This window comes from Abramis brama, assembly GCF_963993115.1.
Source record: "Abramis brama genome assembly, chromosome: 7".
NCBI classification, from domain to species: Eukaryota; Metazoa; Chordata; class Actinopteri; order Cypriniformes; family Leuciscidae; genus Abramis; species Abramis brama.
The window spans coordinates 42071680-42097775 of NC_139969.1; the positions used below are offsets into that span (position 1 = coordinate 42071680).

The 26096-nt window shown below is 39.0% G+C and overlaps 1 protein-coding gene and 1 long non-coding RNA gene across 2 annotated transcripts; both read left to right on the plus strand.

Moving 5' to 3' along the window:
• The first annotated feature begins 3021 nt into the window (after positions 1-3021).
• LOC311087313 (uncharacterized protein) lies at positions 3022-16967 on the plus strand. Its single transcript, XM_084120634.1, has 12 exons — positions 3022-4348; positions 5321-5452; positions 7848-8010; positions 9847-10039; positions 10143-10211; positions 10391-10492; positions 12157-12282; positions 12439-13347; positions 13468-13500; positions 13642-15598; positions 15727-15858; positions 16054-16967. The coding sequence occupies exons 2-12, from the start codon at positions 5344-5346 to the stop codon at positions 16272-16274; spliced, it is 4014 nt and encodes a 1337-aa protein (XP_083976760.1). The 5' UTR covers positions 3022-4348; positions 5321-5343; the 3' UTR covers positions 16275-16967.
• Positions 16968-22683: 5716 nt separating this feature from the next.
• On the plus strand, positions 22684-24720 carry LOC311087386. Its single transcript, XR_014607255.1, has 3 exons — positions 22684-22836; positions 24013-24247; positions 24499-24720. It is a non-coding gene; the product is annotated as an uncharacterized lncRNA (long non-coding RNA).
• The last annotated feature ends 1376 nt before the right edge of the window (positions 24721-26096 follow it).

The window sequence follows — 26096 nt, forward strand, 5'->3', positions numbered from 1 at the left end:
AACATGGCGGAGGCAAAAACAATCATGATTAATGAATGAATTGACAGATAATCCACATTAAAGTATAGATAAATTCCCAATAATTAGTATTTAAATAAAAATGGACTAATTTGCCCTGGGCTGGAGCTCTCGCGATTTATATGAGCATGTTTTTAAACTTTAATCCTCGCAGTTTTGTGCTCACATCAGAGTCTGTTCTGTGTGTGTGAAGATCGCGCTGCTGCCCCGCCCCCGCGTCACCGAGACTATAGGCTACAGCACGTACAGTAACTTAAATAGGAGTTTATTAATCATATAGGAACGAGTTTGACGCGGGGAAGGGACAGGCACATTACGTCATGTGAATTTAAAAAGTACATATTTCCTTCCAAAAGCGGATCGAGGGACAATTGTTTAAATCTGTCAATATGTGTGATGATTTATTCATCTGAGTTTGTTCAATAAAAATACACAAGCCACAAAAAGATGTGAAAACATGCAAAAATCGCTTGCTTTTATGAGTGATTTTATTTGTTTTAAGTGTTTTCTCCTACTTTGCGCTCTGCCGTTCCCTGTCATATTATGAGCGATTTCCCTGAGCGGCCGCCGCCCCTCCCCCACCCACCGAGCTGGAGTCCGTTACCACAGCAACACATTCACTTACAGCAAACATTCTTATTATATTATATTATATTATATTATATTATATTATATTATATTATATTATATTATATAGAGGAGATCAGTTACAGCAAACATTCTCTTTATATTATATTATATTATATTATATAGAGGAGAGCAGTTACTGCAAACATTCTCTTTATATTATATTATATTATATTATATTATATTATATTATATTATATTATATTTATTGTATTATATAGAGGAGAGCAGTTACTGCAAACATTCTCTTTACATTATATTATATTATATTATATTATATTATATTATATTGTATTATATAGAGGAGATCAGTTACTGCAAACATTCTCTTTATATTATATTATATTATATTATATAGAGGAGAGCAGTTACTGCAAACATTCTCATATTATATTATATTATATTATATTATATTATATTATATTATATTATATTATATAGAGGAGAGCAGTTACTGCAAACATTCTCATATTATATTATATTATATTATATTATATTATATTATATTATATAGAGGAGAGCAGTTACTGCAAACATTCTCATATTATATTATATTATATTATATTATATTATATTATATTATATAGAGGAGAGCAATTACTGCAAACATTCTCTTTATATTAACGTATATTATATTATATTATATAGAGGAGATCAGCTACAGCAAACATTCTCTTTATATTGTATTATATTATATTATATTATTATATTATATAGAGGAGATCAGTTACTGCAAACATTCTCTTTATATTATATTATATAAAGGAGAGCAGTTACAGCAACAATTCTAATGATACTATATTATTATATTAATTATATTACAGTTTTTCTCAGTTGCTTTGGTGCATTTCTCAGATCACAACTAAAATTCTTACTTGTTCAATCTCCACATTATCTACTTGTGCACCTCATAAAAGCAATTTCTCATTCTTTTGAACAAATTGCAGTACATTCATGCAGTTGATTATGTGCAAATGTATGCTGTTTCTTACATTATTAATTGCTTATGTCATGTTTATAAAAATGTATTATACTGGTTCTCTGTTGAATAGTCTTACCCCACAAAACATATAGGCATTAGTTCCATAAGTCATTAAATGCAGAATTGGTTGAACTAGTTGTCATAAACTGTCAAACATATTTTCTATACAATTCTATTAGACTTTTTTTGTCCTGAATTGTTGAATTGCAGAGGTGAGTTCTGAATTTCACTAATGAAGGGGAATGTAAAGCATTAGATCAATCAATGATCAACCAGTTCTCTATAATAGCTCAGAGTGCATCTCATGAAGCTTCATCTGGGATGCATACAGAGCACAACACGTTACACACTCTGAGAGAGGAAGAACAACAGGGTGAACAGCCGAGAAGAAGAAGAGGAGCAAGGATGTGTGGTGGAAGGGTAAGGAGGTAAAACAGAGGAACAGGCTAAGATTGTGTGTTTCAGAAGAAATAAGTGCCATTATTGTAGATCATGTTCTCATTCATGACCTTATGGCCGAGGCTGGTTGAAGGGTGCAGCCGAATGGGAGAACAACCGTGTGTCTTCAATCATTCAAGCGTTTGTAGACAGAACAGGTGTGTAATCAGACAGTGTTCACTCTACTGCACTGTACTGTTCACCATAAACTGTAGACTTACTGTAATGCTATAGGCTATTACAGAAGTCTACTTGCATTATACATTATACAGTAAATATACTTGATAGAGACACGTACATACAGTATATGTGTGATAGTCTTGTTTTTTATATCACAATGCCACTGTACTGTAATCTTTTGTCAGACCAACAGTAAAAGTGCATATGTGAATCCTGTCCAGTCTCCTCTAGAGTAATGCGTATATGTTTGCTGTTTAAATTTATATGTCATTCAGATACAGTGCAGTATTTTGTATTTTCAATCATTGTCATCAAAATCGTAGCCATAGTTTACATCTGAAACTAAGCATTTTGACATTCTTGTTTGTGAACAATGACACAAGGATATGTTCTTTGATATTGTACTAAGGATTTTGAGCAAGTTACAGGAGTTTGATGGTAGGCTAATCTATTGTGTTCTGCTGTTTGTACGAAATGCACTTAGGTACTGGTGTGCAAATCTTAAGGATGATTCAATAAATGTACTAAAGTGACTGATAATAACTGTTAATAGAGCAGTTACAGCAAACATTATGTAACTGCTGTGTCTCTCTCTCTCTCTCTCTCTCTCTCTCTATATATATATAGAGAGAGAGAGTCTCTCTCTCTCTCTCTATATATATATATATATAGAGAGAGAGAGAGAAAGAGAGAGAGAGAGAGAGAGAAAGAGAGAGAGAGAGAGAGAGAGAGAGATAGAGACAGCAGTTACATATAGTCATAATACAAAAGAAAAAAAGTGTTTAAAAGAATCATGAATCAAGCTGACACGTTTAAATGTTTGTTTACAGATGTATTTTGTTCTTACTTTGATTTTAAAAGCCATTGGATCTACACTAACCCTAACCCTAACCCTAACCCTAGCTCTGTCTCTGCCTGTCAGACTGACTGAGATCTGCTCATACTGTGATCAGCCGCCCTTCCCCCACAGCACTGACTCTGATCGCGCGCGCGCCCTTCCCCCACAGCACTGAGACTGATCGCGTGCGCGCCCTTCCCCCACAGCACTGAGACTGATCGCGTGCGCGCCCTTCACCCACAGCACTGAGACTGATCGCGCGCGCGCCCTTCCCCCACAGCACTGAGACTGATCGCGTGCGCGCCCTTCCCCCACAGCACTGAGACTGATCGCGTGCGCGCCCTTCACCCACAGCACTGAGACTGATCGCGTGCGCGCCCTTCCCCCACAGCACTGAGACTGACTGCAGAGTGAAAGAGATGAGATGAATGAACTAACAGACTGACCAGTGACAGAGAGATAGGTAATCAGCAGTGCTGCTCAAAAGATGACAATCTGTTGTGGCTATGCGTTTTTAAAGCACTTTTACATTGTCTAACAGCTTCTCCGCCCTTTAATGTAAATACCATTCATTTATTAAATACATAAAAAGATAATGCTGTTAAATTACACGTTAAAGTTTAATTTTGAGCCTCGAAATAATCCACACTCCTTCCCCCTTCTTAACTCAAATAAATTCTGAAGTAGTTGTGGGACACTGATGAAATGACAACAACACAGACAAGTGCAGAACTGGAGATATACCAGCTCATATCAGCCCTGCTGTATATTTGCAGACATCAATTTACTATTTTGATTAATGATATTAGTAGAAAATAATATGCCTGTTCAAGAGATCTAGGTTGCTCATTTAGGCATTTTTTGCTCTTTTAAACCTGTGCTTGTACGCACATGCGCAGTGGTTCCTAGTTCGAGGCGGGTGGATTCGTTTAAAAGTGATCATGTGCTCTGTCCACTAGAAAAGACCGGAAAAGACACTCTGGAAAGACTCACTTCACCACAGGTTTTTTTGTTTTGTTTTTTTTTAGTTTGAAGAAAGAGTACTGTGATTAAAACTGTGGAAAAAAAGATTCTTGCCATCAGATAATTTTCTATTAGGTTAAATAAATGTAGTCACAATTTCAACGTGAAATCCAAATACGTAATTACGTCATTTACGCAAGTCTGCGACCGTGGATGTGTTTTCCCGGGAAATGCAGACACGTGACAATGGGACGCGAAACAGACGACGACAACCCCCACCACGCACGCATTAAAGGCTAAAGGTGAGATCTAGACTTGTCCTCAAAATGCATGATAACTAAATACATTGTGAAATATGAAAGTTAGTAAGATGTGTTTATTTTAGTTGTTTAATTATTTTTTCCTTAGGGTTTTATTTACTTCTCGACTGTATTTGAGTTTGCTTCTAATATGATGATTTGCTGCAATAAAGAAAAAGTTTATTGCCAACTTGTAGGGAATGGCCAGTAAATAGAATTTTGTTATTTTTTATATAATAGTACTTTAGATTCTGCAAATTAATCTAAACAACTGAGTCAGTGATAGTCTACTAGCCTATATCATTGTTTTTTTTTTTATCAAAAGTGTTGTCAACTATCAACAGTAATTTGTATAAATAATGAAATAATGAATTCAATTTTTTTATATCATTATTATTTGATAATTTTTATTTTATATAATATTTTTTATTACATTATATGCCTGTTCTTATTATTATTTATCTTTATAGAGCTTTTTTGCCCAATGCCAGTACATAGACACTTTATAGTATTTTTATTGTGTGTGTCAAATCCAAAGCAGACCAAAAGCACATTAAAAATAGCCCCTATGAATCTAGCTGGTTACTGACTGAAAATCTCCCATACGCTCTTAAATCAAATATGAATATACAGTAGATTGATGTCAATTGTGGTCACAAGGCACACAAGAACTAATGGTTTTTGGCATCATTGACATTGCCTTTTTTATCTAAATGCCTGTTGTTGACTGGTCACATGTGCTGTCATTGAATAGAGCTCTGTTGATATAATATAAAGATATACTTTAGTGTTTAACAGAAAAAAACACAACACAGGTTTGGAACAACATGAGGTTCAATTGAAACAACAATTAATATAATTGTATGTTAATTATGTATGTTTTTGGGTGAACAATTCCAGTAAGATCAACAAGATTTTTTTAAATATGCTTATTTATTTCATTCACCTTATATTTATTTTATTTATTTTTTTCAGTCATTTCAAGAAAGAAATTCAGCATGCTGGGAAATAAAAGGCGTAAAAAACCTCTGCAGGACGCTGAGCATCACATTACCTGTGAAACCGACAAGCCTGGGCTTCGAGAGCAGTTCATCAGCAAATATAAAGGCAAGTATAAATTACTAAGCAGTTTAGTAATAACGTTAATCTACAAAACTGAGAATTTAATGTGAGGTGAGTCATATGGTTGTTAGGCCAACTAATATCCATGTTTCACAAGTTAAACAAAACCAGTTACATTTTTGCATTTCTGGTTCCATCAACCCAAAGTCAATGTTTATTTGCACATTCTGAACCCAGTTATGCATAATAAGCCGACAGTGCATGTGGTCATGTAAACGCAGACTAAGGTCACCATAAACAGCATAAGCATAAACCAATCGACACAGATAGATTTTTGCCCCTTATTTGCAGATTTGCCCGGCATGTAAACACATTAACCTCTGTGTTCTGTGGCTTATTGAAGGGAGCATGTGTGATGTGTGACAGGAAAGTGTCCTTATTTTGGATTAAAGCACATCCAGACAGAGCGAGTGTTTTCTTGACCCAAGAACCTCTTAAAAGTATTCTCATCTCGTTCAGAAGTGGTACAGTCAAAATCCTGCACCCGATACTGCATGAGAGGAGAATATGAGTCTGGAAGTTTTCCTCTGAAATTCTGGAATACTCTTGGGCTTTATTTAACATCACAACTGACATGACATATGAAATACACAGTCAGATAAGCGAATGGTTAGGTTTTGACGTCATTAACCTGATTTACTTATAAAGTAGTGGTTTACGTGGTTATTGGTTTGCATGTAAACCAGGATAATGGATTATTTCAAGAAGGTGATTTTATTTTGTTATCAGCGTATTGGTGTGCATGTAAACATGATCAATGGGTTTTGGTTAAATTCCTGAAATAAGATCCATGGTTAGCACAAGATCAAGATATTTTCACGCTTTACTCTACAACATAAAATAGTAATACTCTCTTTAGTGTTTTTTTAAAAGCCTTTACTTGTCTGGTAAAAGGCAGTTGTTAAAGGAGAAATCTGGTCAATTTTAACATTGAGCTCATTTTTTTTGTAAATTTGGAGTGCTGTCAGTACAGAGAACAACGTCAAAAATCGGTGTTGCCTACACCGTGTTATCCTCTTTTTAAAATGTGCACCCTGTTGACTTCAATGGGGCAAGTTTTAAACCTGCTTTTAGACTTTTCATTACAAGTGCACAGCCAATGTGAGTGATTCCTTCTGAGTGAACACGGGTGAATCTGACTGCAGTAGATGTGGAAGATATGAATAAAAATGATGTTATTTCAGCCAGCGCACATACCTGTATTTACATCCTGTTTTCGGTCGAAGTCCATAGTAGTCGATTGTCGAGTTCACACGCGTGATCATAGGTACTAAACCTATGCGCGTGAACTCGACAATCGACTATTGTGGACTTCGACCGAAAACAGGATGTAAATACAGGTATGTGCGCTGGCTGAAATAACATCATTTTTATTCATATCTTTCACATCTACTGCAGTCAGATTCACCCGTGTTCACTCAGAAGGAATCACTCACATTGGCTGTGCACTTGTAATGACACATCAAGGATGTTAAGAGGCTAAAAGCAGGTTTAAAACTTGCCCCATTGAAGTCAACAGGGTGCACATTTTAAAAAGAGGATAACACGGTGTAGGCAACACCGATTTTTATCGTTGTTCTCTGTACTGACAGCACTCCAAATTTACAAAAAATGAGCTCAATGTTAAAATTGACCGGAGTGTTCTCCTTTAACAAGTGTCTAAATGGGAGACAGGGGTTGTCTGGGACATTAAACATCATCAGCCGAACAGATTAACTCATCTGGTCACATTCACAGCCTCGTTGTGTTTATAACTGCAATCTTGCAAACTATTCTAGGTAGATGGATGTATATATCACACAATCAGTCAAACATGCATTATAATTATGCAGAAACATTATAAATATTACACAGGGAGATGGATTTTAAAGCTTTAGAGTTCCTGGAGGCACATTTATCAACAACAAAAAAAACTCTATACTTTTATCTAAACTATAGAAGCCAAATAAAACATCCATATACCACAAAGAAAAACTATCCGAAAGTGGTGCAAATAATAAACAAACAGAATTGTCTTTTAAAATAATGCAACACAGTTGTTGAAGCTTCATCGTAAGGAAGTTGAAGTTGTGCAACTGTGGTGTATTTTATAGATTAACTTTAGCTTATTTTCTGCAAATCCCATTGGGTTTTTGTGGAGGAAACCAGGGGATGTTCAACTACTACCGGGTTGGCCTGCAAAAATAGGTTTGTGTAAGAAAATGTATGTAATTTTAACTGTATAATTTCATGCTTTGAGATTAGCCTGACTATTGACTACTTTCCTTTAGTAATTTCCCTTTTACATCATATAATGTACATCAAATGGTAGAGAACTTTTAGTAATAATTAAAATAAAATTTGACATTAAAGAAACTGCAGCTAATGTATTTCTCTTTAGGGCGTGGAGTTTTCACCACTGGAGCTTTCTTCAGAGGTGATTTTGTTCTTGAATACAGAGGTGAACTTCTGAGTTCACAGGAGAGTCTTGACCGAACTGAACACTACACTGAAGCTGAGAACACGTTCCTGTTTGATTTTCAGTGGCATGGCAAAAATTGGTGGTGAGTACTAGGGGTGGGCGATATAGCCTCAAAATTATATCACGATATTTCAAGAATATTTGCGATAATGATATTTATGACGATATAGAAAAAAAAATTTGACAATGTTTTTTATTACATTTATCTCACCTAAATGTTTGCTCACTCATTGTGTTTTTACAATTGGGTAATTTTGTTTTTAAGAGTTTACACAACACAAGGAAGCTTGATTTCAATCTTTGAATTAAATTGAAAAAAGTAGCAAAAAATATATACAAAATAATAAAGATACAAATAAAGAGAAACGTTTTTGGGTAGGTCAAACACTAGTATTCAGAAATGCTACAGAAACTGAACAAGGTAATCAAATGTAAAATAACACTAGTCCTGAGTCCTGACTAAATTAAATACATAGGCTATTAATTCTGATTCCTTACAATGAAAGCTATCTTTTGTTGTTTTAACGACAACATTAATGACAGACATATAGTTGCTGTCACTTTTAGAGCTAGTGGCCGGATCCATTACTGTTTTCATTATACTGTCTGTCACACTTTCACACGTGTTTTATGCTTATTTCAGACATACCTGACTGTTTCTGAATATACTAACCATGACCGGAATTTTTACACAATTTTGCGTGTTTTTCCCCCCGTTAAAGAGATATAATCCGCGAAAATGGACTTTTGTTACTCGCAAGTTGTTTGTGAGACGGCTTTACTGTATGTATGCACGCAGAGTAAACAGAGCACGCGAGAGTATTGAATAGTTTAAATTCGCAAATGTTTAAACTGATAAGACTTAAAAAGAAGTGAAAATTATAAACTTCAGTTATGATGCAAGTGACAAAAGACAATTCCGTCATGTCCTGACTGCTAAACACAAGAGTGTGGTATCGACGCTTGACTTGTGCAACCCATTTTGAGAGCCACCGCTGAACACTCACGTGGTTGGTAAAATTGCGTCTTGGAGAAAGTTGTAAAATTATTGATTTGATCGTCATTGGAGGCTGACTTGCTGCTCTCACGCTCAGACAGGTGTTGTTGTTGTGCGTGCTAGGGAACGTAATGTGCAGACATGCTTGACCAGTCTGTTGGCTTGACCAACTGTAAAATACTTAGGATGTGTTCATGTCTGTAGTTCTGTTCGTTTGGTCTGGGTCCGCTTAGTGTTCAGATTGGCATTTCTATCGTCAAACCTGTTATGCTTGACCAGTCTGTCCTTTTTAGAGTCACATCTTCCTGTTTTTGGTTCGTTTACATGTCTCTGGATCCATGTTACATTCATTTTTTATTCGAACCGCACCAGAGTTCGTTTGGAAGCCAACTGAGACCTATTTTTTCAGCATCTGGATCTGCTTGTTTGGTGGCACCAGGTTTCAGATGGCAGCGTTCACACTTATTCAAATTAACCACACTAACAGTCTAAACAAACATGCCAGGTGTGAACACACCCTAATAATTAAAATTCACCATGAACTGACATTAAGAGTACTGAGTGCAGTTTCCTTGAGTCATCTATATTTGTTTTCCCTGTATTCCCTAAAGAGAACAAAATGGTTAATTTTAGATGCCTTTATCTGAGAGCTGAGAGGATGTTGCAGTGCGCCATCATATAGATCAGTGGTTCTCAGACCCTCCTCTCTGCAGATTCTGTATGTCTCCTTCACCTGACACACTCAGATGAGTTCATAGAGCCGTGTTCTGATGATGAACTCCTCATCTGAATCAGGTGGATTAAAACACCAGACATACAGCATTATGCAGAGTGGTGGGTTCCCAGGACTGGGGTTCAGAACGACTTATAATAACTGTACATGTCTAGCTAGTATTGAGTGGTAATTTTATGTCTTTATAGCATGGATGCATCTAAAGAAGACTCGTCCTTGGGAAGACTTGTAAATGATGCGACCAGAAATCCTACTTGCAAAATGAGAACCGTTGAAGTGAGCAGAAAACCTCACCTGTGTCTCTTTGCTGTACGAGACATTCTACCAGGGGAGGAAATCACTTACAATTATGGCGACTCAGATTGGCCATGGCGAGTCAAGGTACTATCAAGAAAATGCTAAAGAGATTAATCAGTAATTCATGGTAATCTTTAACTCTCATTCTGATTAGTTACCATGTGATTGTGGTCTCATTTTTCTCAAGCCTTTAAATCAAGCATCAGCAGAATCCACTGATAAAAAGCCAGCCAGCAGTTTGGGTCCGCAGAAATCGGTAAGTCCACTTTAAAACATCTGTATCATTATATTATTGACTCTTTCAGCGTAGAGATGTGTGTGATAGAAATGATAGATAAAGTGTAGGACAGCTAGAGGAATGAGCGTGAACAAGTTTTTCTGTACTTTACAAATATTCAGTTTTTGATATTCACTGGTTTCTTTTCTGACATCCAGCCCCATTGTGCAGCTTCTGTTTCTTCTCCTGAATTGGACAAGGTGAACAGCAATGGTCCATATAAGCAGTCAGGCAAAGCAAGAACATCAAGGAATAAAACGGTAACCATCTCATACATGCAGCAACTATCTACTGATGTTTACTGCCAGCTAGTCAAAAGTGCAGTGAGTGATTTCTGAGAAACACTGTTGATATTTGAAATCGACACCCAAACAGACACACCCCTCCCTTCATTGCTCCGCCCAACTTAATAATGAACACGCAACACAGGCAACCACTAACAGCTGGCGCTCAGGTGTTCAAGTTGAAAAGATCTTTATCACTGGCAAACCATAGGATGCTTTCAAAGGTTTGGTTTTAGTTGATTGTAGGTGCATATCCACTTCATCCAGCACACGTGTGTAATAGTAGTGGGAAGTTTGGATCATTTTACTCAGATCTTTAAATCTCGTTCATCAAAATGAACAAATCTTTTTTCGAGTCATTTCTAAAATGTTACAATTCCCCAAACACATCAAATATTGATCGCATTTAGAATAAGAAAAAAAATGCAATGCAAGAAAAAGGCCATATTATGATAAAAAAATTAATTAATTAATTAGGGTCTTCAGGCTATGCATTTACCTCACCTCCCGATCTAAGCCGTTCGATCATCCCGTGATCCTCATAAACTGAGCTTTGCAGTCTGTAGTACTGGATATAGTATTGATTAGTTCACGTTTCGAGTCTATCGACTTCGGGTTCAAGTCATTCGTGCATCACGTGACAGCCCCATATAGGCTGAGCTATGCAGTCGCTAACGGATACAGAATTGATTAGTTCATCTTTTGAGTTTTCGGGGACTTGAGAGGTGAACTAATCATTTATCTTTCCGGTACTGACAGCAAAGCCTCTGTGGGACTGACGGGAAGAACGAAAGACTCGGACTCGAAGTCTCGAGAGATGAACTAATAATTTCTGTTTCCATTACAGAACCCATAGGATGTTGGGTATGTGCGGTCAGCACAAAATGGACGAATCACTCTCCGAGACAACTCGGTAGTCCCGAGTCATAATAAAGATTCGTTCAAAATGATACAAAATACATTTTTTGCCATTAGAAATGTACTTATGTACCCACACTTGTAAAATGTACCCACAATTAAAACAAACAAAGTAAAAATGACTTAGATGGTATGGAGTAAATGTAGCGCCTTACTACCAACCTCTGCTAGTTAAATCATCCAAGATGATTTAACCTCACGTCATCCAAGATGTTCATGAAGACACTATATGGAGAAACATCCTGGAATGTTTTCCTCAAAAACCTTAATTTCTCTTCCACTGAAGAAAGAAAGGCATGAACATTTTGGATGGTGTGATGGCGGGTAAATTATCAGGAAATTTTAATTCTGAAGTGAACTAATCCTTTTAAGTAGTTATTGGTTCAGAGTTTTAATGTCTGAACCAATGTAACTATTAATGTGATTATTGTCACAATTTGTATGTAAAGTTTGTATAAATGTTTGTTTAGAGTTTTTTATTTTATTAATGATCTTTGCTTTGAAATGTGCAAAACATGTTTCTTTATTTTTTGTTCACTCCTACAGTGTGTTTGTTCTTGTCTGAAATGGGTGTTTTTACAACAGTGTTGTCAAATATCTATTCCGAAGCTGTGGGGGGAGCTCTAGAGAGAAACCTGCAAGCAAAAAGCGAGAATACAGCGAAGAAATCCCGAAACTACTGAGCCCTGCTTTAAGCTAAATACCTCTTTGTATATCTGCAGAAGCGGTTTCAATCAAGATTGGCAAAATTAAGACAACATCATGAAGATTGCTATGAACGTTTTAACAGAGCAGAAATTGAAAAGGAACACAAGATTGCTAAACAGCAATCACAAAAAGTTTGTTTGGTGAGTAATATGTGAACATCATCACACTATTCTGTGATCAACGCCTCAGTCCATTAACGGTTAATTATTTTATTATTAATGTAATTTTATTAATTAACAGTTTGTTTAGTCCTTTTGCTTTTAGACCTTATATTTTTATTCAAATTATATTTCAAGCTGTCACAGTCATCCTCAGTCGCATCCACATCTGATGCACCCTCTTCATCGGCACCCTGTGCTTTGTCCACCTCTATAATGGCCTCATCAACCTCATGCCCTCCTGCCCTGTCCTCATCACCGTCACCAGCTCCTGCGCCACCCATGCCACCTTCATCCTCGCCTGGGCAGCCTTCATCATCCTCGCCTAGGCAGCCTTCATCATCCCCGCCTGGGCAGCCTTCATCATCCTCGCCTGGGCAGCCTTCATCATCCTCGCCTAGGCAGCCTTCATCATCCCCGCCTGGGCAGCCTTCATCATCCTCGCCTAGGCAGCCTTCATCATCCTCGCCTGGGCAGCCTTCATCATCCTCGCCTAGGCAGCCTTCATCATCCCCGCCTGGGCAGCCTTCATCATCCCCGCCTGGGCAGCCTTCATCATCCTCGCCTAGGCAGCCTTCATCATCCCCGCCTGGGCAGCCTTCATCATCCTCGCCTGGGCAGCCTTCATCATCCTCGCCTAGGCAGCCTTCATCATCCCCGCCTGGGCAGCCTTCATCATCCCCGCCTGGGCAGCCTTCATCATCCTCGCCTGGGCAGCCTTCATCATCCTCGCCTCGGCAGCCTTCATCATCCCCGCCTGGGCAGCCTTCATCATCCTCGCCTAGGCAGCCTTCATCATCCTCGCCTGGGCAGCCTTCATCATCCTCGCCTGGGCAGCCTTCCTCATCCTCGCCTGGGCAGCCTTCACCATCCTCGCCTAGGCAGCCTTCATCATCCTCGCCTGGGCAGCCTTCATCATCCTCATCCTCGCCTGGGCAGCCTTCATCATCCTCATCTTCTCCTGCTCCACCCTTATCTTCACCTTGTGCTGCATCAACACCTGTGGTTCACTCATCGCAGATGTCTGAGACACTCTCATTAAAGGAGGTGGGTAGATTAATTTGCTTAATTATTGGGATGGTCTGGCTGTATTGCACTGGTAGAACTAACAATAGATTATATGAAATTATATATTATTTATATTTGTTTGTATTTCTCCTCTTCCAGATATCCTCTTTAAGGCCATCAAGAAAAAGACAGGTATGTGACTTGCCATGTGATACTTTATATGCTCAATTCCTTTTGCATAATTATGACTTTGCTTACTAGTGTCCACAACGCGATGAAACGTAATGTTACAGGAACCACTGCCTTGAGTAAGTGTTATATTCTCTCATTCAGGATTCAGGAAGTGCCGTCTGGGACACAGACTACAGCGATGTCACAGACTACAGCGATGTTGACTACATACCAAAGATCAGCTCAGATGAATCGGATGGTAGTTCTTCTGGACATGACATGGTCAAAAGTGCTTTGATACATCCAACATCTCCCAACAAGGCAGGTAGTTCATCTGATCAATTAATGACTGTACCATCACCAAAAAAGATGAAATGCCAATCTAAAGAGACAAACACCTTGTCTGGTGATAAGACTTTTATTCAGTCAATGCCATCACCAAAGACGGAACTCCGCAAGGCGTACAACAAGAAGCAGTTTTGCCTTTATTGCTCTAAGCCATATTCAAAAATGGCAAGACACCTTGAATTTGTCCATCGCAACGAAGTGGGGGTTGTAAAGGCAGTAGCATTTCCAAAACATTCCAAAGAAAGACGAGTACAGTTAAATCTCCTTAGAAAAAGGGGCAACTTTGCCCACAACACAGATGTGGTGAGACAAGGACATGGGGAGATGATTGCCTGCTACCGTCCAAAAAATAGACAAAGAGCCAAAGAATTTATTCACTGCATTTACTGCCAAGGGCTTTATAACAAGCGTAGCCTTTGGAAACATATAAAAAACTGTCCTCTGAAACCTAAAGATGATGATGCCCAGGGCAGGAAAAGAGTTCGATCTCTGTGTGCTCTAAACACACCAGTCGGCTTAGAAGTGAGCAAAGGTTTCAAGAAAATGCTGTCCTTTATGAACTATGATGAAGTTTCGCGAGTAGTTCATACTGACAGATGCATCATGCAGCTGGGGGAGCACATGTTCAACAGGATGGGGTCTGATGTGACCAAACATGACTACATCAGACAGAAGATGAGAGAAGTAGGCAGACTTCTTCTTGAAGCAAGGAAGATTACCCCACTGAGAACAATGGTAGACTTCATCATACCAACTAACTTCAAACATGTCATAGCAGCTGTTAAAGTTGTATCTGGCTACGATGAAGAGAAAAACTCCTACCGCATTCCTTCTTTAGCTCTCAAACTTGGGCATTCTTTAAACAAGATCTGTAGCATTGTTGAGAGCAATGCCATGATGTATGGAGATCATGATCGTGCTGAGTGTGCCCGAGACTTCAGGAAAATACACCATGCAAGGTGGAATGAGTACATTTCTGCTGGTGCTATAACTACATTGAAAGAAGCCAAGTGGAACACACCACAGATTATTCCTTTCACTCAGGATGTCAAAGTCCTGCACGCACATCTTGAAAAGAAACACAATGGGCTCCTAAATAAGCTCAGATCTTGCCCTTCTGCTGACAGCTACGCTGCTCTTGCTAAGGTCACGCTGTCCCAGGTCATCCTGTTCAACCGAAGGAGAGAAGGTGAGGTATCCCGGATGCTTTTGTCAGCTTTTAAAAGCAGGGATTCTTCTGAGCTTCACGAAGACATTGCCATCTGTCTGTCTGAGTTTGAGAGGAAGCTGTGTCTGCACTTCTCAAGAGTTGAGATCCGTGGTAAACGAGGGAGAAAGGTTCCTGTGCTCCTCAAGCCTTCAATGGTTTCTGCCATGGAGCTGCTTGTTGAAACGCGTGAGCTTTGTGGTGTTCCAGCAGAGAATCCCTTTATGTTTGCTAGATGTGGAGCAATGTCTGTCTACAGAGGAGGAGAGTGCATCAAAAAAGCTGCTTGCGAATGTGGCATAAAGAACCCCGAAGCACTGTCATCAACTAGGCTCAGGAAACACATAGCAACCATGTCTAAAATTCTTAACCTTAATGAGAATGAAGCAGACCAACTGGCTGATTTCCTTGGTCACGATATCAGAATCCACAGACAGTATTACCGGTTACCAGAGGGAACACTGCAGCTGGCAAAAATGAGTAAAGTCCTAATGGCCATGGAGAAAGGAACACTGTCTGACTACAAAGGAAAGAAACTTGATGACATTGAAATCGACCCAAATGGTATGAGTATACTTAGACTGTCTGTGTGTATCTGTTCTTTACATATTTGCAAAACAATGTATATAATCATGTCACAGATGGAAAGTATAAGCAATAAAATGTTAATTTTTTGTCAATGAATTACTTAGAGCAACTTGAGGCCCAAGGTGATTCCATGTCAAGTGATGAGGAGGATTACAGTGACCTATCTCAGACAACAGCACCAGCAGAGACTGACCAACTTGTTCAATCTGATCAATCTGTTTCACAGGAGGATCAAGGTAAGAAAAATCTCTAAACTACACAAACAACAATAATCAAATAAACATGAATTGGCTCCATGCGGCAATATCCGGCCAAATTTTAAAAAAAATATACACATTAGGACACATTAGTCTTGATTTGGTCTTTACTCACCAATTTAGTTGTAATGAGAATGTGTAATGAGTATTTACTTGTTTTTAACTATTTCATAGGTTCTTCAAACGCTCCAAAAAAGAAATGGGAGGACAGTGAGGTAAAAGCAGTAGAGAGACACATGATGAAGTTCATCAAGACATGCAAAGTTCCTGGTAAGCGAGACTGTGAAAGATGCATTCACGCAGAGCCAGAAGCTTTGAAGCTGCGAACATGGACTGGTGTGAAAAATTATGTGCGGAACAGGATCACGACTCTTAAAAGAAAGGGTGGTTTGTAGGGAGGCACAAACACTTTAACACATTGCACATTATGCTCTTTTTGTAAGAAATAGATCTAAATGAAAAGAAATGAGGATGAAGGTGAAGAAATATTTTGAGGATGGAATGAAACAGAATATAAAGTGAAAAGTTAGAGTATAAGAAGGCTAATGAAGAAGTAGAGGATAGTAAAAGTCAATTTTCATTATTCAGTTTTCTTTGTTCAGTTGCAATGAAGTTGGATGGAATGTCATGTTAAACTTTTTGATATTTCTGTCATAGAGGGAGGAGAGAATGTTAAGAGGATAAAAAGGGAAGAGTGAATAGGTGTGTTGGACATGGGCTGTGGCTGGATGTAACCGATCGGTGAGAGTTGCAGTGTGCAGGCGGGAGGAGCTGAAAACAGACACGTGAGGCGGACACTTTCTGCTTCCCGTAGTGACGCAAAGCCAGAAGCTTTGAAGCAGCGAACATGGACTGGTGTGAGAAATTATGTGCGGAACAGGATCACGACTCTTAAAGAAAGGGTGGTTTGTAGGGAGGCACAAACACTTAAACACTTTGGAGCTAAATAAAAAGAAATAAGGATAAAGGTGTAGAAATTAAAATTGAGAGACGCTCACGCTGTGTTTGCATACTTTACCACAGCTGAAGTGAAATAAATGCATTATTTGCCAAATACACAGATATTTCAGAGACATTTTCATGCAATACATGTACTGCTTAATACAGCGTCTGTTTGTGCAAGAATAAAGTTCAACAAAAGCCTAAATACCGATGAAGTGGGGACTACATTGTATCTGTTTTATTTGGATAAACATGACAATATAACAGCGTGACTACATGAAAGGGGATTTCACTGTTATAAAAAACAGATTTGTGATCATTAGTGGATCTAAAGGTGTGAGAATTAACACGTAATCGTTGTGTTGCAGTGGATTCGGCCAATCGTGGATCGGTTGTGTCATCATCAGAGCTTGTGAGTCGCTCTGGAGAAGCTGTGCTGGCTGAGTCCTCCTGCTCTCCAATCGCTCTCGCTGTACTCACAGTCACGGGGCTTCGCTGTCTGAAGTCGGACACAAGTTCTAACCGGCATGCACTGCTCAAGTCAGCCGCTGATCGGTCTGTGCAGCGCTGCATGAAGTCCAACAAGCCTAATGTAAATGGGATGAAAAGAGGGAGGAGAGAATGTAAAGAGGGAGGAAAGAATGTAAAGGATGTAAAGAGGGAGGAGAGAATGTAAAGGGATGAAAAGAGGGAGGAGAGAATGTAAAGGGATGAAAAGAGGGAGGAGAGAATGTAAAGAGGGAGGAGAGAATGTAAAGGGATGAAAAGAGGGAGGAGAGAATGTAAAGGGGATGAAAAGAGGGAGGAGAGGATGTAAAAGGATGAAAAGAGGGAGGAGAGAATGTAAAGGGATGAAAAGAGGAAGAGAATAAAGGAATTTAAAGAGGGAGGAGAGAATGTAAAGGGGATGAAAAGAGGGTGGAGAAAATGTAAAGAGGGATGTAAAGAGGGAGGAGAGAATGTAAAGGGGATGAAAAGAGGGTGGAGAAAATGTAAAGAGGGATGAAAAGAGGGAGGAGAGAATGTAAAGGAATTTAAAGAGCAAGGAGAGAATGTAAAGGGGATGAAAAGAGGGAGGAGAAAATGTAAAGAGGGAGGAGAAAATGTAAAGAGGGAGGAGAGAATGTAAAGGGGATGTAAAGAGGGAGGAGAGAATGTAAAGGAATTTAAAGAGGGAGGAGAGAATGTAAAGGGATGAAAAGAGGGAGGAGAGAATGTAAAGAGGGAGGAGAAAATGTAAAGAGGGAGGAGAGAATGTAAAGGGGATGTAAAGAGGGAGGAGAGAATGTAAAGGAATTTAAAGAGGGAGGAGAGAATGTAAAGGGGATGAAAAGAGGGAGGAGAAAATGTAAAGAGGGAGGAGAAAATGTAAAGAGGGAGGAGAGAATGTAAAGGGGATGTAAAGAGGGAGGAGAGAATGTAAAGGAATTTAAAGAGGGAGGAGAGAATGTAAAGGGGATGAAAAGAGGGAGGAGAAAATGTAAAGAGGGAGGAGAGAATGTAAAGGGGATGAAAAGAGGGAGGAGAAAATGTAAAGAGGGAGGAGAGAATGTAAAGGGGATGAAAAGAGGGAGGAGAGGATGTAAAAGGATGAAAAGAGGGAGGAGAGAATGTAAAGGGATGAAAAGAGGAAGAGAATAAAGGAATTTAAAGAGGGAGGAGAGAATGTAAAGGGGATGAAAAGAGGGTGGAGAAAATGTAAAGAGGGATGTAAAGAGGGAGGAGAGAATGTAAAGGGGATGAAAAGAGGGTGGAGAAAATGTAAAGAGGGATGAAAAGAGGGAGGAGAGAATGTAAAGGAATTTAAAGAGCAAGGAGAGAATGTAAAGGGGATGAAAAGAGGGAGGAGAAAATGTAAAGAGGGAGGAGAAAATGTAAAGAGGGAGGAGAGAATGTAAAGGGGATGTAAAGAGGGAGGAGAGAATGTAAAGGAATTTAAAGAGGGAGGAGAGAATGTAAAGGGATGAAAAGAGGGAGGAGAGAATGTAAAGAGGGAGGAGAAAATGTAAAGAGGGAGGAGAGAATGTAAAGGGGATGTAAAGAGGGAGGAGAGAATGTAAAGGAATTTAAAGAGGGAGGAGAGAATGTAAAGGGGATGAAAAGAGGGAGGAGAAAATGTAAAGAGGGAGGAGAAAATGTAAAGAGGGAGGAGAGAATGTAAAGGGGATGTAAAGAGGGAGGAGAGAATGTAAAGGAATTTAAAGAGGGAGGAGAGAATGTAAAGGGGATGAAAAGAGGGAGGAGAAAATGTAAAGAGGGAGGAGAGAATGTAAAGGGGATGAAAAGAGGGAGGAGAAAATGTAAAGAGGGAGGAGAGAATGTAAAGGGGATGTAAAGAGGGAGGAGAGAATGTAAAGGGGATGTAAAGAGGGAGGAGAGAATGTAAAGGGGATGTAAAGAGGGAGGAGAGAATGTAAAGAGGGAGGAGAGAATGTAATGGAATTTAAAGAGGGAGGAGAGAATGTAAAGGGGATGAAAAGAGGGAGGAGAGAATGTAAAGGAATTTAAAGAGGGAGGAGAGAATGTAAAGGGATGTAAAGAGGGAGGAGCGAATGTAAAGAGGGAGGAGAGAATGTAAAGAGGGATGAAAAGAGGGAGGAGAGCTTTAGGCTTGTTGGACTTCATGCAGCGCTGCACAGACCGATCAGCGGCTGACTTGAGCAGTGCATGCCGGTTAGAACTTGTGTCCGACTTCAGACAGCGAAGCCCCGTGACTGTGAGTACAGCGAGAGCGATTGGAGAGCAGGAGGACTCAGCCAGCACAGCTTCTCCAGAGCGACTCACAAGCTCTGATGATGACACAACCGATCCACGATTGGCCGAATCCACTGCAACACAACGATTACGTGTTAATTCTCACACCTTTAGATCCACTAATGATCACAAATCTGTTTTTTATAACAGTGAAATCCCCTTTCATGTAGTCACGCTGTTATATTGTCATGTTTATCCAAATAAAACAGATACAATGTAGTCCCCACTTCATCGGTATTTAGGCTTTTGTTGAACTTTACTCTTGCACAAACAGACGCTGTATTAAGCAGTACATGTATTGCATGAAAATGTCTCTGAAATATCTGTGTATTTGGCAAATAATGCATTTATTTCACTTCAGCTGTGGTAAAGTATGCAAACACAGCGTGAGCGTCTCTACGGGCAGCAGAAAGTGTACGACTCGCGTCTCTGTTTTCGCCTGCACACTGCAACTCTCACAGATCAGTTACATCCAGCCACAGCCTGTGTCCAACACAGCTAATGTAAAGGGTGAAAAGAGGGAGTGAAAGTAAAGGGGATGAACAGAGGGAGGAGTGAAGGAGGGTGAAGTGGATGAAAAGAGGGAGGAGTGAAGGTAAAGAGGGAGGAGTGAAGGTAAAGAGGATGAAAAGAGGGAAGAGTGAAGGTAAAGAGGATGAAAAGAGGGAGGAGTGAACGTAAAGAGGGAGGATGTAAAGAGGGAGGAGTAAAGGTAAAGAAGGATGGAATAGAGGAAGTAGAGAGATTTTGAAGAAGGGTGGATGGATGAAGTATTGAGGATAGTTGGGCACTGAGAATCATTCCCACCTCCAAGTTAATTGATTTTTCTTTGTTGTTCTTTTATTTTTATTTTGAATCTTTTTGAATTTCTGTCATTAACTGCAATGTGTAATTTCAACACAATGTGTTCAAGGTGTTAATATTAAAGAGTCATTTAATAGGAGTGTGTGTCACTAGAGTCCCTAAAGAGTCATTTAATCGGAGTGTGTGTGTCACTCAAGTCCCCAAAGAGTCATTTAATCGGAGTGTGTGTCACTAGAGTCCCCAAAGAGTCATTTAATCAGAGTGTGTGTGTCACTAGAGTCCCCAAAGAGTCATTTAATCGGAGTGTGTGTGTCACTCAAGTCCCCAAAGAGTCATTTAATCGGAGTGTGTGTCACTCAAGTCCCCAAAGAGTCATTTAAGAGTCTAGAGTCTAGTGTGTCACTAGAGTGTGTGTGTCACTAGAGTCCCCAAAGAGTAATTTAATCAGAGTGTGTGTCACTCAAGTCCCCAAAGAGTCATTTAATCAGAGTGTGTGTCACTCAAGTCCCCAAAGAGTCATTTAATCAGAGTGTGTGTCACTAGAGTCCCCAAAGAGTCATTTAATCGGAGTGTGTGTCACTCAAGTCCCCAAAGAGTCATTTAATCAGAGTGTGTGTCACTAGAGTCCCCAAAGAGTCATTTAATCGGAGTGTGTGTGTCACTCAAGTCCCCAAAGAGTCATTTAATCGGAGTGTGTGTCACTAGAGTCCCCAAAGAGTCATTTAATCAGAGTGTGTGTGTCACTAGAGTCCCCAAAGAGTCATTTAATCGGAGTGTGTGTCACTAGAGTCCCCAAAGAGTCATTTAATCGGAGTGTGTGTCACTAGAGTCCCCAAAGAGTCATTTAATCAGAGTGTGTGTGTCACTAGAGTCCCCAAAGAGTCATTTAATCGGAGTGTGTGTCACTAGAGTCCCCAAAGAGTCATTTAATCGGAGTGTGTGTGTCACTGGAGTCCCCAAAGAGTCATTTAATCGGAGTGTGTGTGTCACTGGAGTCCCCAAAGAGTCATTTAATCGGAGTGTGTGTGTCACTGGAGTCCCCAAAGAGTCATTTAATCGGAGTGTGTGTGTCACTAGAGTCCCCAAAGAGTCATTTAATCAGAGTGTGTGTGTCACTCAAGTCCCCAAAGAGTCATTTAATTGTTTGTTTTTTTGGACAATTACTACACTTTACAGAAGAACATGCCTAATGTGTTAGAGCCCCAGTGAGAAGCCAAAGATGACTCTGGCGAGTGAAAAATCAAGATGTTTTTGTGATGATGATTATTTTGCAGTTGATGGTAAATTAACTAGAGGGATGCAGGCCGTGGTCAGTCAAGTGTTCTCTGCTATGAAGTGAATCAGCTTTATTTCTATAACGCATTATACAATACAGATCGTTTCAAAGCAGCTTCACACATAAAATAACTTGCAAATTTCAACATGAAATGACTTCTGTAGAGCTGTTTTACAGTTGAAATTGAAGACAATAGTGTCATTATTCAGCTCAATTCTGTTAATTTTTTGTTTCTGATAGTCAATACAGTCAAATCAATAATATTTCTGAATGTTAATAGTCCTTCCCAAAATGAGCAGCCAAAGACACTTGAGCTCAAGCTACAAATCAGACAAAAATGTAGGCTACCCATTTTCAGTGATCTTGAAAAAAAAAAAAAAAAAAAAAAAAAAAAAAAAAAAAACCCTGTTTACCCTCTCACACCTGTATCTATGCACTAGCTTGATTTCAGTGTCCAGTTTTGGAACTTTGAATTGTAATATTCTACTTCTGTGTCGTCTTAGGATAAATAATTTATAACATTACAACAATGTCCTGAAAGTATACCTTAACCAGAGTCTGTGTATCACCATGGTCCTCAAAGTATGACTTGATCAGAGTTTGTGTTTAATGTCCCCAAAATGGACATAAAAAATACTGTCCCTAAAGTGAAGGCAAAATGTCAGGTCTTTAAGGAAGGCTTTTATTGATAAAATCAAGTGATAAGTGTGATGACAGCTTCTCCAGAAGTGCAGTCATATCTTTCTTTTGTCTCTAGACCCTTCAGAAAGGGGTGTCCCTAAAGGTAGGGTTCCCAGTCATACGTCCTCACATTGTGGTTAAGTAGGTATGTGTGTGTGTGTGTGTGTGTGTGTGTGTGTGTGTGTGTGTGTGTGTGTGTGTGTGTGTGTGTGTGTGTGTGTGTGTGTGTGTGTGATTTAGTCTGTACACTTATTTTCTGATTTACACTCCGGAGCAGAAGGTGGCGGTAATGCACCGATAAACTGGATGCCAACTGCCGTAAAATAGCAACAAGTCGAAGAAGAAGTTCCTAATTGAGAGGTTTTGTTTTGCCCTGGTGAACATCTCTGAGCGTTTCTGCCTGTGTTTTTGTCTTCCCGTGGATTACTCTTGGACTGTTTATTCTCTTCGTGATTCTTTGCTGCCTGCCCTGGACTGTTTTCTATTGTGGACTGATTTATGTAAATTTGCTGCCTGACCTTATGCCTGTTTTCGGGTTACGAGTTGCTTTGTCTCTACTGTTGTGTTTGCTGGTGATTGACCCTGATAGTACCAACCAAGATTACAATAAAGCTGCAAATGGATCCTCACTTTGTTGAAGCCTCGTTACAATTAAGTGAAGTATTTAGTTTATATTATGGAAGTGCCATAATCCGGGATAAGGTTATGTATGCGTTTTTCTATCAACAGTTCGATGTGTATTTTTTGGACTTTTATTAACGCGCGTTAAAAAAACAATCTCCACATATCATGTTGGTGGATTGAGTCTGTGTAAATGTCGTTTAAATGGGTTTAACTTTCATTTTGATATGAATGTATGTTTATAGCCATATCAGTGATCTGTGTATTAGCCTAGATGAATTGCAGTTACTGTTAGGGAGGACTTCTACGCATCCTTCAGCTGAAACACAGTGAATCTGAAGACGTGTGTGTGTTTATTGTCTGTCCTCTGTCAATAAACTGCAGATGTGGTTCATTTGTGTTGCTGGGTGAAATCTGCTATATATTTACAAGACATTTTTGACAACATTCACTGGTGTGTAATTTTGATTTGTATGAAAGTTCAAAGACAAAACATTTAGCCTATTATCTGAATAACCAGATTGTCTTGTTTAATTCTATAGTTAACTTTTACACAAAACACAATTTTCAACGTTAAAAATAATGATGGCTGTGATTTTTTTTTTTAATTAGTTAAAATGCTTAATAGGCTATATTATTTGATGCCAATCATAAGAGCTGATAAGAGCAGTTGTCGTTCACATTTTGACTATTAACAAGAGGATTACAAAACTAACCTTTGGTACATCAAAAATATAATATTTGATAAGCAGATCTCGCATGTTTTCTGTTATTAAATCTGTTATTTATCCTCCTCGAACTCATTCTAACAACTTAATGTTTTAATTTGTTTCAGACCAGATGGAGGTGAAAGCAACGACAAGAACTGAAGTGAAAGGTGATGATGCTGTAGTTTGTTTCAGCCTGTTGACACCAATAAAATGAGCTTAATGTGCCAATTTACAGAAGATCTCAGACATCACCATAATGAATGAGCTGAAAACGGGGAACTTTTGGAAACAAAGAGGCTTTTCAGCAGCAGTTTAACATGATGACCCTGTACTTTTTAAATGCAGATTGGATAAAAACACAGTGATCACAGTTCACACCTGCAGTGAAGCCCCTCCCACAACAATTCACCAATAAATACTGGGAATATTCCCATCATCCTACAAGAGAAGGACAAACTCCAGGAGTAGCAGCTGAAATCTGTGTGACTGTTAAAGATGGAGTTTATTAAAGAGGAGATTGAAGACATGAGTGATCCAGAACCATCCAGAATAAAACATGAAGATACTGAGGAACAAATAGGTTGGTGTCCATTCTTGATTCTTCATTGCTGACTGCTTTGGTAGATGTGAATTAATACGCAGTATATGGAGGATTAATAATGGAGAAATGCATCTGAATGATCATAAACTTGTATATAGCAGTTGTCAAACATATTTTTATTATATTAACAAGTGAATGACAGAACGAAAATGGGAAGATCTGATCTCTGTAGATTTTTGCTATTAAATAAGGATTCACTTGAACTGATTCTAACTTAATGTGTATTTTAGACCAGGTGAGAGTGAAAGAGCAAAGACAAGAACTGGATGAAGTGGAGGAGGAACATCGTAACTTTACAATTCAAAGAACAAAAGCCAAAAAGACGCACACCTGCACTCAGTGTGGAAAGAGTTTCACACAGAAAGCAAACCTTAAAACACACATGAGAATTCACACTGGAGAGAAACCGTATACATGCACTCAGTGTGGAAAGAGTTTTTCTCAAGCATCAACTCTCAGTGTTCATCTGCGTGTTCACTCTGGGGAAAAACCATTTAACTGTGATCAGTGTGGTAAAGATTTTATTTCATCGTCAAATCTAAAAATACACCTGAAACTTCATTCAGATGAGAGGCCTCATGTGTGTTCTCTCTGTGGAAAGAGTTTTTCAAGGCCGGGTAGTTTTAAACGGCACCAGAAAACACACAATGAAGTGAGAGATTATATGTGCTTTGACTGTGGGAAGAGCTTTACTAGATCTGGTGATCTGAAACTGCACCAAAGAATTCATACTGGAGAAAAACCTTACAAGTGCTCATATTGTGACAAGAGTTTCACTCAGTCTGGAAACCTGAAAGAACATGAGCGAGTTCACACTGGAGAGAAGCCGTACTACTGTACTCAGTGTGAGAAGAGTTTTAGATATAAAAGAGCTCTCAATTATCATTTGCATGTTCACTCTGGAGAAAAACCTTACAAGTGCTCATATTGTGACAAGAGTTTCACTCAGTCTGGAAACCTGAAAGAACATGAGCGAGTTCACACTGGAGAGAAGCCGTACTACTGTACTCAGTGTGAGAAGAGTTTTAGATATAAAAGAGCTCTCAATTATCATTTGCATGTTCACTCTGGAGAAAAACCTTACAAGTGCTCATATTGTGACAAGAGTTTCACTCAGTCTGGAAACCTGAAAGAACATGAGCGAGTTCACACTGGAGAGAAGCCATACTACTGTACTCAGTGTGAGAAGAGTTTTAGATATAAAAGAGCTCTCAATTATCATTTGCATGTTCACTCTGGAGAAAAACCTTACAAGTGCTCATATTGTGACAAGAGTTTCACTCAGTCTGGAAACCTGAAAGTACATCAGAGAGTTCATACTGGAGAGAAGCTGTATTACTGTGCTGAGTGTGAGAAGAGTTTCAAACATAAAAAAAGCCTTCTGACTCACATGAAGATATGTCGTAAGAAGTCGTCACAATGAGAAACATTTCATTTTCATGTCAAATACATTCAAGTAAATGATGTGAGACATAGGCGTAGCCAAAAAAATTCTTGTTAAAAAAGTCTTAATAATAAATGTTTTTTTCTAAACTTGGGCTATTGTTGTTTACTTACAATATTTGTTAATTTAAAATTGAAAAAAAAAATAAAAATCACACGAGCGAGTTCACACTGGAGAGAAGCCGTACTACTGTACTCAGTGTGAGAAGAGTTTCACCCAATCACAAAATCTAGTGAAGCTTATACCATGGTCTGGGTGAATTCTCGATTCTGATTGGCTGCAGGGTGTCCGTTAAAAAGTGATAGAGGACACCTAGTAAATAAACCGTCAGGCGTAACCAGGGAAACCAAGTTATTGTTTGTAAAAACTTTAGATTTCGATTGT

Coding starts and splice junctions, on each gene's coding strand:
- LOC311087313 (XM_084120634.1), top strand. CDS start 5,344: ATGCTGGGAAATAAAAGGCGTAAAAAACCTCTGCAGGACGCTGAGCAT. Junction 10,040..10,142: donor ATTGGCCATGGCGAGTCAAG/GTACTATCAAGA, acceptor ATTTTTCTCAAG/CCTTTAAATCAAGCATCAGC. Junction 13,348..13,467: donor AGACACTCTCATTAAAGGAG/GTGGGTAGATTA, acceptor CTCCTCTTCCAG/ATATCCTCTTTAAGGCCATC.